The sequence below is a fragment of the Mya arenaria genome, chromosome 6, assembly GCF_026914265.1.
Source record: "Mya arenaria isolate MELC-2E11 chromosome 6, ASM2691426v1".
Lineage (NCBI taxonomy): Eukaryota > Metazoa > Mollusca > Bivalvia > Myida > Myidae > Mya > Mya arenaria.
The window spans coordinates 35,065,946-35,083,844 of record NC_069127.1 but is presented as its reverse complement, the minus strand read 5'-3'; the positions used below and the strand labels follow the sequence as shown (position 1 = coordinate 35,083,844).

The following is a 17,899-nucleotide window of genomic DNA, read 5'->3' as shown; positions in this document are numbered from 1 at the left end:
ACCATATACAGGCAATTAGGGATCCTAGTGGGGTTTTGGAGGGATTTTTTCTTGAGGAACAATGACCTTTTAATATTCCTAACAATTGTAGCAATATTATATAGTGCCATTCATGAATATAACCATTATATCTAAGGTTCATTGAATTTAAAGTTTGAAAACAAGTTATACATACAGTTGAAATTATATATGCATCTTATCAGTATTTTTCCCCTTTTCGCCGAAAACGATTCTATTTTTCTACTATCAGAAGGCCCCACCACCATTTCCTTAAGAGTGGACAACACACTGGATCCACTAGTACCAACTTTTAAATCGTCTTTGTTATGAAAGACTGTCCAAGCTTTTACCTCATAATAATGCTTCAGTGTTTAGGCTCACTCTTCAGCCATAAGGATCACCAGAAGGACTCACATTTAATCATTTCAAAATCTCTAGGTATGACGTCACCATTGCGTCATATGTACTTCCGTTGTGTGGAAAATTCTCAATAAAAAAATAATGTTTTTATGACTGATAAGACATGTTTTCACATGCTCAATACACTGTAAATCAAAAATATCATTATTCCTGAAACTTTTATAGCTTGAGTATCTATTATTGCTTGATTTATCATTTAGAATAGAGATTTAAGCATAAACTGCTGCCCTATAGTTGAAAGGTCATTTTGGAAGAACTGTCATGGCGGACTGTGCAATTTTTAGAGTTTGTTTTTCAAGTGGAGAGATTTTTCTTAGGAATAACTTGACCCCCCTTTTTTATTGGCTTAAAAGGTAATTTAAAGCTTGTACTTTAAGAATATAAGATGTCTATCATAGTCTGCTTTAGCTCTAAATGCCTTTAAATGTTGTCTGAAAATAATCATTTCACATTGAATTAAAGAGGAAATGACAATGGTAGTGTGTAACCTCTAGTTGAAAACAGCCACCAAATGTAAAAATTACTCATTAATTGGTTTTCATTAATGGTTTATTCAAAAGCTCACTAATGTGTGCTGGTTAGTATAGAGGCATTGAACGCTAAACACTAAGAAAGTTTGAATTTATTTTTGATCTCCTAAACAATTAAGTGAGCACAGGATTTTGACCATGGCCTGCCGATTTAATTATTAGAATACCAAAAATAAACACTATTTCATAGTAGCGGTACCAGTTATAAGTCACATTTGCACCAAACTCAAAAAACAGCTGCATTGCTGTCATGAGACTAAGAGTTTTTATCACAATAAACACTCATTTTTCAAATTATGTATCTGATATGCCATAAAATAAAGGTGACGTTTTATAATGCAGATTAAATTACAAGGCTTTGTGTGTGATGCAAAAATTATAATAAATTTGCCGAAACAAACATATTTACTTGGTGACATAACTTTGTTTAACTCTTATATATGGTCATTAACATTGTGAACAGTCATTTTTCTCTGTCAGATGTCATCGGCCTGAATATATTGTTTACAGGTAACGCAGATGGTTTTTGCCATATATTTTTTGTGTGGTAAAAATGAATTATGCAATGTGATGTTTATGGTCTGTTTCATAGAAGAGTGATATGTTGAAACTGTGTAACATACTGTCTCCATTTCACTTTATAAAACCAACATTATGTATAAAAAAATAAACAATTTAAAGTACTCTATAAATCATTATAAATAAAAAATAAATTAAGTGGCCACTGTCTTTAAAACTTCTACTTTGATAAGACACGAAAACAACAACATGAATTGTATTTCTGACACTGCAATTCCTCAATCATCTCAGAACTGTCCACAGTTTAATAGCAAGGATCCCAGCATTGATCATATTTTGAAATTCTATAATAATCTGACTTGGGCAGCTAAAAAAGTTGCTCTAGATCACAGCCAACGAATCTTTGTGGGAGTTGGAACAGTGTTCAGTGGATGTTAAATACAATGTTTTCTACCAGTGATGTTACAAGAGCACCTAATTTCATAGCTTCCACTGGTCCTCCCAGTTGGGGCATAACTCAGATAATTATGGCTAGAGTTGTGGACCTTGCCTCACATAGTGTGCATAGTCATTGTGTTCATGTGAATAATTATATTATTGAATGAACATTGAATTATAACCGAATGGCAATGCTTTGACTGGAGTTGCGCACCTTGCCACAAAAGTTCTGCATAATCATTGCAGCATGATTATAATTGTGTTTGTGGTTAATATGAATGATTATATTGAGTGAAAATTTAATTACAGTGGTATGACATGATTATGATCAGACCTCTATTTCTCAAAAAATCTCTAATTCCTTAAAACAGGATCAAGCTAAGATCACCATTTTTGTTTTGGTGTATAGCAGATAATAGTATATAAAAAAGAAAGAAAAACAGCATAATTACAACTCTGATCAGTACTGTAAAGTTACTTCTGAATTGGTGTAATTTTCCCTACAAGTGTCTGTCTCTCATCCAAGAGGTTCTGGGTTCATTCTAAACCAGGAAGGCTTTCTATGGCCTCTCAAAATGGACCCCAGTACTGGTTTCTACCCAGGAAACAGACTTGAGCATAATTCTAAAAGCTTAGCAACTTTCGTCACAATGGAGCTTAAAGAAACAAGTATGATCTTATGATCAGTCAGTCATTTCAAACAATTTTGTACATGTTCAAAGCTTCATATAAATTGAAATGTTTTGAAACTTGTTTTAAATTTTTCTTATTTCGTTATTTTTATGCCCCCTTTTGAAAAAAGTGGGGTATATTGTTTTGCACATGTCGGTCGGTCTGTCTGTCTGTCTGTCTGTCTGTCTGTCTGTCTGTCGGTCGGTCGGAATACCAAATGGTTTCCGATCAATAACTTGAGAACGCTTTGACCGAGGGACCTCATACTTGGTATGTGTATTGGTCATCACCAGCAGATGAACCCTATTGATTTTGAGGTCAGTGGGTCAAAGGTCAAGGTCAGTGTGACCTTTACATGAAAAACGGTTTCCGATCAATAACTTGAGAACGCTTTGACCGAGGGACCTCATACTTGGTATGTGTATTGGTCATCACCAGCAGATGAACCCTATTGATTTTGAGGTCAGTGGGTCAAAGGTCAAGGTCAGTGTGACCTTTACATGAAAAACGGTTTCCGATCAATAACTTGAGAACGCTTTGACCCAGGAACCTCATACTTGGTAGGTGTATTGGTCATGACCAGCAGATGAACCCTATTGATTTTGAGGTCAGTGGGTCAAAGGTCAAGGTCAGTGTGACCTTAACATGAAAAACGGTTTCCGATCAATAACTTGAGAACGCTTTGACCCAGGGACCTCATACTAGGTAGGCTTATTGGTCATGACCAGCAGATGAACCCTATTGATTTTGAGGTCAGTGGGTCAAAGGTCAAGGTCAGTGTGACTGTAAGCTGAAAAAAGGTTTTCTGATTGTCCATATTTTATTTTCTTATATAGTAGACAGTAGAAATTTATATGTCACTAAATGCATGAGTTGAAGTATCAGTTTTCAGTGAACATCTAGTTTAAGTATGCCCCCCTTCGAAGCAGAGGGGTTATATAATTGCTTTGCACATGTCGGTCGGTCTGTTGGAAGACCAAAGCTTGTCCGAGTGATAACTCAACAATTCCCGGACCTTCAGCTGTCATTTCAGTCCATGCATATTTCATTCAATTGTCCAAATATTTCTGGCAACTTGGCGCTCAGGGGGCATAATGTTTGACAAACATCTCTTGTTTATTTCAGAAAGCAGAATGGCCTGCCTTCCGGTACAGAGTCAATGTTCAAGTAAGTTACACAACTTTGGCATTTTATAATCAAAGGAAAGCTACTTTGGCATTTGATATTCAAAGGGAAGCTACTTTGGCATTTGATAATCAAAGGGAAGCTACTATTGAAACACTATGAGGTGACATAATAAGGTCTTATGGTAAATATGATAGAAGCAGGAAATAATATACTAGTGAAAAAAAGTGGCATAGTGATTACATGTTTTGTTTTGTTTTCTGATAAACACGACTTACTAACCCATTCCTGTGGCTGAGTACATTGTGCCTAAAATGTTCACCTATAAGGCAGTGAAAACTATCAAAATGAAAAAGAAATAAAAACAAATATTCTTTAGCAAAAGAGTATATTTATAAAATGACTGCTGTATTTATTATTATTATTATTATTATTATTATTATTATTATTATTATTATTATTATTTGTGGACATGCATAACCTACATTTCAGGCAATGAAATCACCCATCAGCCTTCAATAAGTACCACACTCAAGCTTTAAAATCACAGTTATGCTGTTATGTGTAAGGCTTCAGGACATTGTATGACTGGTCCTTGCCTGGTGATAACACATTATAATTAAAGTCAGTTAGTTAGAACTCTTACTGACTGTCATCAGCGCACTTGCTTCAATCACTCTGCCATTCCTCTTCATTTTAATCTCATGTTTGTACTGAGGCTAAATAACTTGAAGAACTAAATTGATATGTACAGTTTTTCAAAGGTGATTTCTTGCTTCTTTGCTGAAAATGATGGTGTTGAAACAATGACAAATAAATCACCACAAAGTTAGGTTTTACAAATACCAGTACACAAAAAACTGCAGAAGTCTGTCTGGTTTGTTACTGACGCATGAGTTTGAAGGAAAAATTGGAAACGTGAAAACGTGAAAATGTGTTTTCTCCAGTATTTCTGCTGCTAAGCCATACATGTGATAATTTCTTGGGTCGATTCCGGGACACTCGTCGTAATGTCAACGCACACTAGGGGGGTCCGGGGGCATGCCCCCCTGGAAATTGTTTTTAAATGGGGAAGTCCGTGGTGCATTCTAGAGCATATCTGGGGCTATTTTAGTCGTTTTTAACGTCGGGAAAATGTACCTATTTTGACTGCCAAGACGTATTTTTTACTTGACATGGTTGTTTTTTTCTGCATTTTTAAAAAAAATAAAACCACCAGATATTTTCCCAGGTTTTAAATGAAGTGCTAACCAGGAGGATAAATTATGCAGTCTACTTTCGGTTTCATCAAAACAGGAAATAAACAACTATACGGGCACCTGTTTTCCCGCGCTTTTGAGAACATGCGTTACAAAATATTTATTTTTTTATCACATTTAAAACGTTTGCAATTTATGACACAATATTTTCCAGACAATAAAGAAGATTTTCCAGTCGATGAGCTTTTTTCCGTTTGGAGATGCATATAATTTTGATAGAGACATGTCAACAGTCGGCTGTATAAAGCGATCCCGTGACTTACCATGGTCACGTGATTAAAGCACTCTATATAACCACCTGTAAACCCCATATCCTCAGTTTTATTTCGGCCTAAAAATACACACGATAGTTCGAAAAAAAGTTAAAAACACTAAAATCCTTATCGACGCGTAAGTTGTTTAAAGTATAACGACGTATCGACTTTGAAATTTGAAAGGAATGGGATGTTTTCCGTGTTTTAATTTTTTTTTTTACTCATTTTGTCACTTTCTTTGAACTTACCTTCATGCTCGTTTGTCGGTAAAATGTGTGCAAAATATCAATTCATCAATTAAAAGCTATCATTCATAAGACCAAACAATTCCATATGAAAACAATGAATATGTAAACAAGAACCCTCCACCACTCGTTAAGCACAACAATAGGCTGATAGATCAATTATCGGGTGATTGATGATGACCTCGACGACACACGTACCAATTAACGGATTAGTGTCAACATGTCCTGTGTTTTACGACCAGTGTCCCGGACAGGCAAAATAGCTGACTTACATTGGTAAAATTAAGATAATCGATTCCGATTCCGAGATTATTATTTTTTCGTGTTTTTTTTTATGACTTTCCGGGACAAACATGCACTCTCCGTGCCTCCGTGACAGAGATACGATTTCCGGGACAATCCCGGACGTCCGGGACGTTATCACATGTATGGCTAAGCCATTCTGGGGAGGTTTCGGCACTTTTGGTGTCATATTTACTTAAAAACATAATTAAACAAATGCCGTGAAATGGCTTTCTTCTTCTACATTTTGGCAGGTAATGCAAGTTTTAGTTTTTTATTAGTGTTGTATATCCAACTTAACGTAAAAGTACCTCGAAAATACAAAAAATAAATGTAATTTGTAGTCATGTCAGGTGAAGAAAAGTACTATTTAAAAATTGCTTCATATGTTGGAAAAACAACTGATAATTGCAAACTATTTAGTTAGGTTGATGCTTTGAATGCTGATATTTCACCAAGAGACTTAAGCATAGTTATCCACATCTCTACTAAGAGGTTGTGCGTTTGAGCCCCACCAGAGGAAATTTCTCAACTCAAAATGGCTTCCACAGTACTCTGGTTTCTGCTCAAGAATGGTGAATTTTGAATGTACTAATTTATTCTAGCTTGATTGCGACGAAAGAGGATAGCTATAGAATCACTCTCCAGTCCATTTCCTGGGTAATAATTAGTACTGTGTCTTTTTTGAGGGGCAATGAGAAAGTACCCCTAGTGGGTATCGAACCATCAACCTCTTTGGTGAGAGGCGAAAACCTATTCCACTAGACCACTATCCCCCTAGTGGGCATCGAACCCACGACCTCTTGGTTGAGAGGTTGACACCTATACTACTAGACCACTCTCACTCATTGTTGAATTAAAAAGCATTTAAAAAATATAAGGAAAAACTCATAATTACAAGGTTTCTTAGCTACCCTACATTAGTGAGGAGTCAAACAGAGGCACCAGGGTTTGTTCAGGAAAGTCTGGTTTGTAGAATACAAGCCCCAGTATAGCACATGGCAGCATGTTTCTGTTCTGCTTGGCTGAAAACCAATGAAGCAGTCACGCCTGCACAGTTGTCTGCTGCCTTGTCATCCAGAGGCTTGCTTATTTTTGCTCCCACTCTTACAGCAGCTTGATAATTAGCAGTCTATGTCTGCTAGGTGCTTGATAATTGGTTCTACTTCTTTCAGTAGCTTGGTAATTATTTTTGACACTGCAGAAATCCCCTGTAGTGTTTGGCAATTAACCTGTCTCTAAGTTATAAATCTGTCATACAAATCCCCTTGAGAAAGGCATAACATCCTACTCATAATCTTTTTTTCTAGTTCCATCTTGTTATTTCAAGGTCATATTTACTCATTCATGGTCATCATATATTTTGACAACCTGTCTGCAAAGTCTATTAAATCAAATATGTATTGTAATTGCAATTCCGGGATCTTGAAGAATTGCATGTGGAAGTGTTTAGCCAGGTGTGGAAGCAGATTTTCAGTGATTGTCAGGGTTTATATTCAGAGATGATCATTTTTAAGTTGCTTGGCTCTGATGATCTCTACATTTCCACATTTATTCATGTCTTGTTAGCAATTCATATCAAAGCGAGAGTTTTAATTATTTTTCGTTACTCCACTCAATGTTTTGGTATCTTTTATAAAACTAAATAAGAAATAGCTGGAATACCAAATTGTCATCCGTTTGTACTCAACAGCCTTGAGATCAGAATGATAATAATAATTATCATATACAAATAAACCTACAGGTATAAATTATTTGTATTTTTGGAAAGAAACCACTGACCTTGAGGTAAAATAACAGTTTCAGTTGAATAAATTAAGAACGCTTGGGTCCAGGAACTTCATAATTGGTTTGCTAGTTGGTCTTGATAAGTAGATAACCCCTATTGGTTTTGAGGTCAGTAAGTCAATGTCACTGTGTCACTGTGACCTTCAGATGAAAGAAAAAATTTTGGTTTCCAGTCTGTACATTACACTTTTTTCCACTCAATAACTAAAAAATGCTTTGACCCAGGAACTTCATACTTGGACCCAGAAACTTTATACTTGGTATGCAGGTTGGCCATCATCAGTAGGTGACCCCTATCAATTTTGAGGTCAGTAGGTCAATGTCACTCTGACCTTCAGGTGAAAGAAAAAAAAAAGGTCTCCAGTCCATACATTATACATTTTTCCGCTCTATAACTAAAGAAAGCTTGGACCCAGGAACTTGGTATGCAGGTTGGTCATCATCAGTAGATGACCCCTATGTTTGTTCATCTCCAGTCCAATATTGTACAAGTTTCATGTCCATCATTGATTATTTCTCACCTACTACCACACAATGGGGGAGACAAGTGCTTTTCAAAAAAGCAATCTCTAGTAAATTTTTATGTTAGCAGGTTTCTAAAAGTATATTGCAATTATTTTCTATCTTTTATTACCTTAGATGTACATGAAGAATTGTCTTAATCAAAATATATTTAATTATCCTCACAATGATTATTTTTTTTCACAGAATGGTGTTCGGATCAATCGAAACACTGCCAGAGAAATCCGACGATGACGAGGATGATATGGAAACGGAACAGGAGTTCCCCATGAGCAGAAATGGACCTGGGCCCGGAGCCCGTTCTACTACCAGAAGCCATCCAGCCTTGAATATGGTGGCCCCGTTATTGAGAGCGGTGGAGCCAATGGTCTCCTGGCTTAAACATCGCCCGTCTCACCCTGTGTGCCAACACAAACACTCTTGTGCCTTCTACGTGATACAGGTTTGTTCATACTAATACATTCTATTCTACCTTGATTATAAAAAAAGCTATAAGCTGATATAAATACTGCAAGGATGGCGCCTGTTTCGTGGGAAGAAATTAGTATTAATTAGACCATTTTCAGGATCTCGTGAGAACACGCCTCTGGTTGGCCTTGAACTCATAACCTCCAACTCGAGATATGGACATCTTCATACCTAGACAACTCTACATTGTAATTCAAGGGTGGCTTATAATTATTACAATAATGAACCACTCCTTCAGCAGATTATCAAGTTTGTTCGATTTCTTGTTAATTTGATCAGGGAGTAATTTCCAGCAATTTCCCAGAAACAATAAATGGGACAATGCCAGTTGATTATTTATGCAATATTTAAAGATGATGCCAAAAATAATGTTTTTTTCTTTAATTTTAATGCTTTGTTGTGTTAAACTCATTTGACTGATATGATCAAAAAAAAAAAAATGCATTATGATTTATGTACAGAAAAAAAATATAAGTGATATTTTGGGGCTTTTTTACTGCGGAGTTGTGGCCAGGATGCTATTAATTAAAAAAAATAATATATATTTATAAAGGCTTTTTTTATATGTACATGTATCATTTGCATTTCTTGTTTGTTTTGATCATTATAGTCCAATGAAGTTGACATGATAATGCATTAAAATTTGGGGCATTAACCTATAATGTGCGCCTTTAATAGATACGAACTGTAGCAAAGTTTATTTCCCTTCATAGATGTTAAATCTTGAAACCTAAAGGTATAAGAGAAACAACTCTACCTTTCTAACGCGAGAACTATTGTTATCTCCCTTTGAGCTGTCATGGGCAGATTGTAATGAACAACTGCTATGTTTGTATTAGTGAATACATTTTAAAAGTGTTGACAATATATAGGATGGGTTTTTTGGGGAGAGGGGGGCAATTTCTATAGCTCCTGTTCATTTTTGTTCCCAATCCCTGAAAGTATGTGGGTGTTGTTGTTTTTTTTATAAATTTCAACTCAAAATTATTAGAAGTTCTGTCTAAAAAAACACTAGTTTATTATTGTTAGGAGTTATAAAAGTCTTCAAATGAATGGTCGTTAAAAGTATTTTGGTATATTCATCTCCCATAATTTATTATTAAAAAATAAAAAATAAAATGGTGCAAAAAGTCCCAATTCTAAGGGTATACGTCATTTCCCCAAAAATTTTGGCAAAATACTGGAGAGAAAAAGCCGGATTGTGTGGCTTCCTCTTAACTATTTAATAAGGGCTGTAAGTTCATGGATGTTTTATTAAGCTACATGTAAGCAAGTGATAAATTGATTTGACAACGCTGAAATAATTCAAACTGGGACCTTTAACTGGGTAAAAACCACTATATCAGGGGGGTAAGTAATTATTTTTAGACACATGGGCCCGTTTCAATAAAAATCGTAAGGCTCAAGATCGTAACTTTCTATGTGTAACTGCATTTCAATAAAAAATATCGCAAAGACATTTATTGCATACTGGTATAATTTACAAAACTTTACAGGTGTTCCCGAGCACTCTAAATTTAGCATTGTAAGGTTTTCCGACTAAGATATGTTAGGCCTAAAAAAAAAATACATTTGGTTAGGGTTACCCGACCCTACCTACGGAATATGCGCCGACCCTAACGTTTTTATGGTCAGTTTGAAAAAAAAATGAAAAACTAAAAAAAAAAAAAAAAAAAAAAAAAAATTCTTTTTTTTTTTGCTTTTCAATATGTAGTTTAAAACCTTAATTGCTTATATATAAGATAACTTAAACACCATTCTCCAATGATGAAAATGACATTCTTATATAAAGCCTAATAAAAAAAATAAATAAAAAAAAATAAAAAGCCTACCTACCCTACCTATTTTTGAAAAGGATGTAACCCTAACCAAACAATTTATTTTTTTAGGCCTTATTGAAACACTGGACCGAGGCCCTGTATTCATATAACATCTTAAGCCATTTTCTTATGTCATTTTCCTAAATTGAACACTGGTCATATGATATAGAATTAACTAATATCTTAAATACTTTATTTTAATGAACCATGTGTAGTATATACTTTTATGTTAAAAACACTTCTACTTTTCTTTAAATTTGATTACAAAAATCTTAGTAGTTCAACTTAAGTTCAGAAATGACTGAAGATGTTTTATGAATAACTGGCCCAGGTGAAACTGAGTCGAGGTTTAATCAAAACCAACTTTTGGGTGAGAGGCGTACACCTATACCATAACATCACCTCAACCTTCTGAAGCTAATATTTGATAATTGTGTCATGCAAACAAAATATAAGGCTCTGATAAACCTTTAATGCCATTTTATTAATGTGATATTTATCAAATTTTTGGATAGGTTTGGTGTAGGTTATGTTGTCCAGGCTGTGATAAAACAGATGTATTTTATTTATGTGCTATTTAATGTGATAACATCTTATTTTCTCCTTTTAGAGAACTGTTCATATATTCGGTATAGCAAATGGTGTTCTGACTGTGATAAAACGGGTATATCTCATTTTATTTATGTTATATTTTATCTGATTACATCTTATTTTCTCCTTTTAGGGAGCTGTTCGGATGTTTGGTATAGGATATGGTGTTCAGGCTGTGATAAAACTGCTGAGTTCATTACCCGGCGTGTTCAAGCGACCCAAAACTGTGATATCGGCCCTCATGAACAAAGCAAATGTTCAGCTAGGAGCATTCCTGGCCAGCCTTGTTGGTATTTATAGGGTATGTGTACCTTGCAATGAAAAGTTGATGTGTGTTTGTAAATAAAGAAATGATAATTTTATGAGCCCTTTATGAGTAAATTCATTTACTTTACAAAAAGAAGTATTTTCGGTTCATTTGTTTTTTAAGATTTTTGAGCTATTGTTATAGTCATGGAGTTATCATGGTTGTCAGTGTTCAAAATCTCTTGGATGTAAGTATTGACAGGAAAATTGGTATGCCTGTCCACTTTGAGAATACATGTATCCACATCTTTATCAAGTTCCAATACACAGGATTGATTTTATGTCAAGTTATGCCTGTTGCTTAATTGATAAATATGGATGAGAGCTGACGCATCTTTTAATAAAATGTGGTGACCTCTTTGGTTATGAGTTATGTCTTTTTTTGTCAATTTTCTCTTTGTTGGGTTCATATTCTTTTAAGGAAATGTTCATTTAAAGAATGAATTGCAAGATTGATTTCATTATCACACGAACGCTGTTGGGCTTGTTAAATTGTGTGGAGTCTTAGCACTTAAACCAGCCCAACTGCATTCATATCCCCTAAAATGACGTCAATTTGCAATTCATTACTTATATTTACACCTGTAGCTCATTATTTATTTCCAGAAATGTTAAAAAATACTTAATTTCATTTAAGAAAACCTTTCAGTACCATTATTTCTCACCCATTCTGTAAATATAACGACCCGACCATTATTGGAAACAGTTTGATATATGACATCATAACAACGTGGAAAAAATTAAACAACTTCTTAGTTGATTTTTGACATAAATTGAAAGGCTAATGACAACAATATTTTTTTATAAATCATAAATTAACACTTTTCAACATGTTGATTTAAGTTTCTTGTGGCCTGCTGACAAAATAAAAACGAGAACAAGATAAAAAAAATATAACGTACATTTATATTTATACGCTATCATTCACGATCCATGCATATCTAAAGATGTTTCGTTCATCGGATGATAATTGCAATTGTTGAAAGGCCGATCATTTAAGGAATGGAAGTTGAGGCATATTATAATATGAAATGCAGACAATTAACTATGTTCTCCGCTGGTAAAACAATAAAACAATCAAAATGAAAGTCTACATGGACTAGTTGCTGGCTCTGTGGCTGGGTGGTCCATGATGTTATGATAACGGTATTTTTCTTGCAGGTTTTAAACTATGTTCCCCACTGGCTACAAGACAAAGTTGACAGTCTACATGGATTGGTTGCTGGCTTTATAGCTATATTGTTGGCTTTGTGGCTGTATGGTCCATGATGTTTTAATCGCTGTATTTACCTTGCAGGCATTAAACTGTGTTCTCCGCTGGCTACGAGACCGAGATGACAGTCTACATGGACTGGTTGCTGGCTTTGTGGCCGGATGGTCCATGATGTACTACAAAAGCTCAACTATAGCCTTATACACAGCTTCCAAAGTTGCAGAGGTACTGTTTCCATATAAATTTTACACTGTACGTATAGGTTATAGGTCACATGTTACAAATTAAAAAACATAATCCAAGGGATTGACAAGTATAGTTTAGTTTAAACATATTTATTTTACAACGATTGTGAAATAAGTTATTACAACATTATATTAATCACTCTCGTTGGCACGAATTTAAGCGAGAGTGTGGTCTTTTGTTATGGGGGAAACCGGAGAACCCGGAGAAAACCCACTTGTCCGGCTTGGTGACCACGAACCAAACTCACATGCGCCCGAGCCGGGAATCGAACCCGGGTCGCCTAGGTGAGAAGCGAGTGCGCTAGCCACTGCGCTAACCGGACAACCAAGCTTTGACAAGTATAACTGGAATATGCCTAATTTGTTATACATCAACTATCATTTTAGGATTAATCTTGAGACCATTTTCACAAATGTCTTAAGTCTGAGTTTGAGGCTCATAGTTAGGAAAGTGAATATTGTAATGTTTCAAAATGACTTAAATCTTCAATTGTTGACAAAACATGTCAATTGTAGAACAGATAATTTGCAAGGAATACAGCAATCTTCAACATTATTGTTCTTTTAAGCGTCACTTTACATCAAAATCAAAATCTGCCATTTTGAGTCTTGGAATATGGAACCTTATCAACCCTGAGAACTGTACATGGTGTTTTCTTTGTGACAAAGTCTGATTACAGGGGACATCAAATAAAACAAAACTTGTGAAGGCAAACTGCCCAATCTTGTCAAAGGTCTTTCATTAAAATATAATAATCCAGTGTGCCGACTTCATCTACATCTCTAGTCTTGCATACTGTATGGAAATTTCCTTGTTATGATTATATAACCGTTCCTGAATATTTATTTTCAGATGATGTATTTCAAAGGTATTGCAGTGGGCAAGCTGCCATATATCCAGTGTGCTGACATTATCCTCTACAGTATATCTACATCTATTGTCTTCCATGCTGTATGTAAAGTTCCTAATTAAGACTATATATTAAGACCACCCCTAATTTATTCAATGTTTAACTGGTTCTGTTTTAAAACCATTTTCCAGGCAGGTTTTTTTTTTTACTCATATCATTGCTATCTTAACTATTAAGCTCTAAAAAGTAATATACTCTTTGCTTACTATGATTTGGGTAACAAATATTTTTCGATTTGGAAATACCTCCCCACCAAATAACACTGAAGCACTCTAGCGCTTCTTGGTAATTTGCTGGCTTGAACTACTGCGTTCATACAGCATAAACGCAAGAAAAAATATGATTAATACTCCTTGCATAACTCCTTGCTTTGTATACAGTATGAAGTTTTATGTTTTATCTAAATAAAGGACTAGGCAAATGTAAATATAATATGGTTTCCTGCGCCCTGTAAATCCCATATCTGGTCACCTACTTACCCCTTAATGTATATATCATGTCGACAACCTGTTTACATCGTTAAATGTTTCATTACTTCATCGGAAACGAAAAATAAATGCCATTTTGGTACCATATTAAATTGGTGACCCAATATGGAAAAATATTGGGTCACAGCGTGACCAGTCCTGGACCAATGGCGTTGCGTCATTCATGTTGGAGACGTGATATATATATATATATATATTTATAGCACATTTCAAAACTCTGTGTTCCTTTCAAAGCTCTTCAGGGCTTAATATGTTAAATGTACTTATTGATCATTGCTACATGATAGAAATATTACCTTAACCCTGAAAAGTGGATGTTTTGTATAAACTTCTATCATCATATTTAAAGCAGAAAAAGCATTACACAGGAAAGCCCAAATTCATCATTGGTATATCATGTTGAAATCTTGCTTTTGAACTTATACATGTTTTAGGAAATTATGTACTTTATATTGATGCCATTAACTGAAAGTATATTTGTATCACATAATACTAGGCTGTTGTAGAATTTGTTTGTAATTTCAGGCTGTTCTTGAACCACACAATCTACGCCCTGCCTACTGGAAGTTCCTTATGCGAGTAACAGGAAACAAGTGAGTTGTAACTGCATTTTCACTTGGTTTCTGTAAGCTTTGTGACGAATAAAATAAAATTTCAATGAACAGGAATCACTTGTTTTCACTATTGAAGATATCAATGATTGTCAATGATATGCATAATTTCTGTACGCTTTGTAACAGATATAATGAAATTTCTCTGAAAATGAATCAAGGCTCAGTTTTACCAAGATTTCTTGGAGCCACCTAGGATACGTTTTTAACAGACCATCTCATCTATTGAAAATCACTCCTAGGCATGAAATCACTCCTAGGTATGAAATCACTCCTAGGCATGAAATCACTACGAGGTATGAAATCCCTCCTAGGTATGAAATCCCTCCTAGGTATGAAATCCCTCCTAGGTATGAAATCACTCCTAGGTATGAAATCACTCCTAGGTATGAAATCCCTCCTAGGTATGAAATCCCTCCTAGGTATGAAATCCCTCCTAGGTATGAAATCCCTCCTAGGTATGAAATCACTCCTAGGTATGAAATCACTCCTAGGTATGAAATCCCTCCTAGGTATGAAATCACTCCTAGGTATGAAATCCCTCCTAGGTATGAAATCACTCCTAGGTATGAACTCATGAAATCACTCCTAGGCATGAAATCATGAAATCACTCCTAGGTATGAAATCATGAAATCACTCCTAGGTATGAACTCATGAAATCACTCCTAGGTATGAACTCATGAAATCACTCCTAGGCATGAAATCATGAAATCACTCCTAGGTATGAAATCATGAAATCACTCCTAGGTATGAACTCATGAAATCACTCCTAGGCATGAAATCATGAAATCACTCCTAGGTATGAAATCACTCCTAGGTATGAACTCATGAAATCACTCCTAGGTATGAAATCATGAAATCACTCCTAGGTATGAACTCATGAAATCACTCCTAGGCATGAAATCATGAAATCACTCCTAGGTATGAAATCATGAAATCACTCCTAGGCATGAAATCACTCCTAGGCATGAAATCACTATCATTTCAATATGATTTAAATATAATTAACAAACCATGTGATTCAGATTTGCTGGAATGAACCGTCGCCTGCTGGACCCGTACATTACCAACTGTTCCAAGCTGTATCCAGATTACTGGCCAGACTACGACATGCGCTTTACAAACCTTGTAAAACCACCGGCCTCCTGATGGTCCTCCGGACAGTAGCGCTGTGAAATTTGTGATAGTTTTATCAGGCACACCAAAGAGCCTGGGACCCTGCTAAATCAATAACTATCTTGTGAATCATAAATTATGTCATAGTTTCAAATTTTTGCTACATATTTATGTGAAATGACTTTTAGTCAGCATTGAAATTGGACACAATGCTGAGAAAAAAAAAAAATTGTTTTGCCATAAGTAACGTTTACGTTGATTGAAGATAATAGGGCCCTCAGTTCAATAAAAACCTTAGTTGTGATGTTATATTTTCTTGGTGTCTGGTTTTTGAGTGACATGGACTTTTGCCAGCATTAAATTTGAAAATAAATAAGGAAAAAGAAAAAAAACACTTTCTGCCATATTTAAGATTTTTGAAGCTTGACAACAAAGATCTTTTTTGTAACAGGGCCCGCAGTCTGTCATCAAACAGGATGCAACTTTATATAAAATTATGCATGCATCACCTGTGATCGGTTATAAGACTCATTTTATTCTTGATTCGTTGCTCACTTAAGCTTCTGTTTTGTCTTAAGCTAAGCTTAGTTTACTGATTAATATTATACATGTGGTAATTCTATGTTCTAAATTTCAACAATTCATGTATATTATTATGCTGTTTGATTTTTAAAATCAATTAGTTACTGACTTGTTTTTATGCATTATTAATTTACCAGGGTAGAAAAATACGACCAGAAGTATTAATGGCTCAGGACTTTTCTTCAATCGAATAACATTAAGAATACATTGTATATACTTCACTTTTTAAAAAATAACTTGTTGCCATAATCATCTATATAAATGATTTACATAATTATGAGGTATATATAACATCTGTCATGAGTTGTCCCATAAAACATAATTATATTTAAAGAGTTCAGGAATTTTGTTAGTAAGCAAGCTTTTGGCGAGTTCACTTAAATCTTTTCTTGATGAGTAAAATAAAGTTGTAAATATTGAATGATGATAAATGTTTCTTTTTATTGCATGCTTTTCCCAGTGTACATGCAGTGCTAATGAGCCAAATACCATAAAGTATAATGCCAAATTCTATGCTACATGCATTTCAGAAAAGATATAGCTGATTGTTTTAATTCTGTTTATGAATAGAATGCATACCAAAATGATATTAGGTATTTCTATAAAGGTTGCAAAATAAAAAAAATCAAATTTTTATTTGGAATTTGATACATTTTAGCAACAAACAAACCCTTTTCACAAGATAATATATCTTATCATCTGTGATTAATATAATATTGATGATTTTGTTTTTAGTTGATACTAAAACATTTTTGAAAGTGTGTTATGTTGTCTGCAAGTGTTAAATATACTGTATCTTATAACATACAGCTATGGTGCCTCTGTAAGCTTCAGGATTATGTATGATGTATACCTTCCACCTTCGATTGTCCGGTCACCAATTGATTGGCCCAACCCTTATCAAGCTAGATTTGTGAAAAGGTTTTCTGCTAATTCATTGGATTATGTGACCATGTGCTGTTATTAACATTAAGAAATGGTTTGACGGATGACTGTGTTTGTAAAAAAAATGGTCAAGTCATGAATTTGAAGTGTTTGTGCCAAATTGCAGCTCTTGGAGAAGAGGACAATTACCTGTATACTCTTTATTATCAATATCAATCATGAATGTTGTATCTCATTCCGATATTATTTGAAATTGCTGTTCAACTAAGTAAGGAATTTATTTAGTGTATGTATTACACAAAGATTTTATGATTGTTTAGACGTTTTATTTTTCCTTTTTGTAGAAATTATAAATTCAATGATGTTAAATTAATAATTCTCGACTATTGAAAACATTTTTGTAATTAGCATTTTATAAATCAAATTTTGTATCAAATCATGAAAATGCAATAAATGTTATCAAAAATATTTTGCCTTACTCTGTTATAAATGGTCTGCAGAACACAATACATTGGGGCGATTATTCAGAACTATGTTAAAGTTTTTAACAACGATGTTTACATTGTCGTTGTTAACTTTCAAATGTCTGCTGCGCTTGAAGTTTCATG

At 34.6% G+C, this 17,899-nt stretch overlaps 1 protein-coding gene across 2 annotated transcripts in view; it reads left to right on the top strand.

The window, feature by feature from the left end:
* The window catches only part of LOC128238963 (transmembrane protein 135-like), a 107,134-nt gene extending 89,375 nt beyond the window's left edge, over positions 1 to 17,759 (top strand). For both annotated transcript variants that reach the window (XM_052955331.1, XM_052955332.1), the window contains exons 7-13: positions 3,705 to 3,746; positions 8,241 to 8,496; positions 11,067 to 11,234; positions 12,537 to 12,677; positions 13,551 to 13,649; positions 14,622 to 14,689; positions 15,734 to 17,759. In XM_052955331.1, coding sequence (XP_052811291.1) covers positions 3,705 to 3,746; positions 8,241 to 8,496; positions 11,067 to 11,234; positions 12,537 to 12,677; positions 13,551 to 13,649; positions 14,622 to 14,689; positions 15,734 to 15,857 — 898 coding nt within the window. In that variant the 3' untranslated portion in view covers positions 15,858 to 17,759. The remainder of the gene's footprint in view (positions 1 to 3,704; positions 3,747 to 8,240; positions 8,497 to 11,066; positions 11,235 to 12,536; positions 12,678 to 13,550; positions 13,650 to 14,621; positions 14,690 to 15,733) is intronic.
* Positions 17,760 to 17,899: the final 140 nt, after the last annotated feature.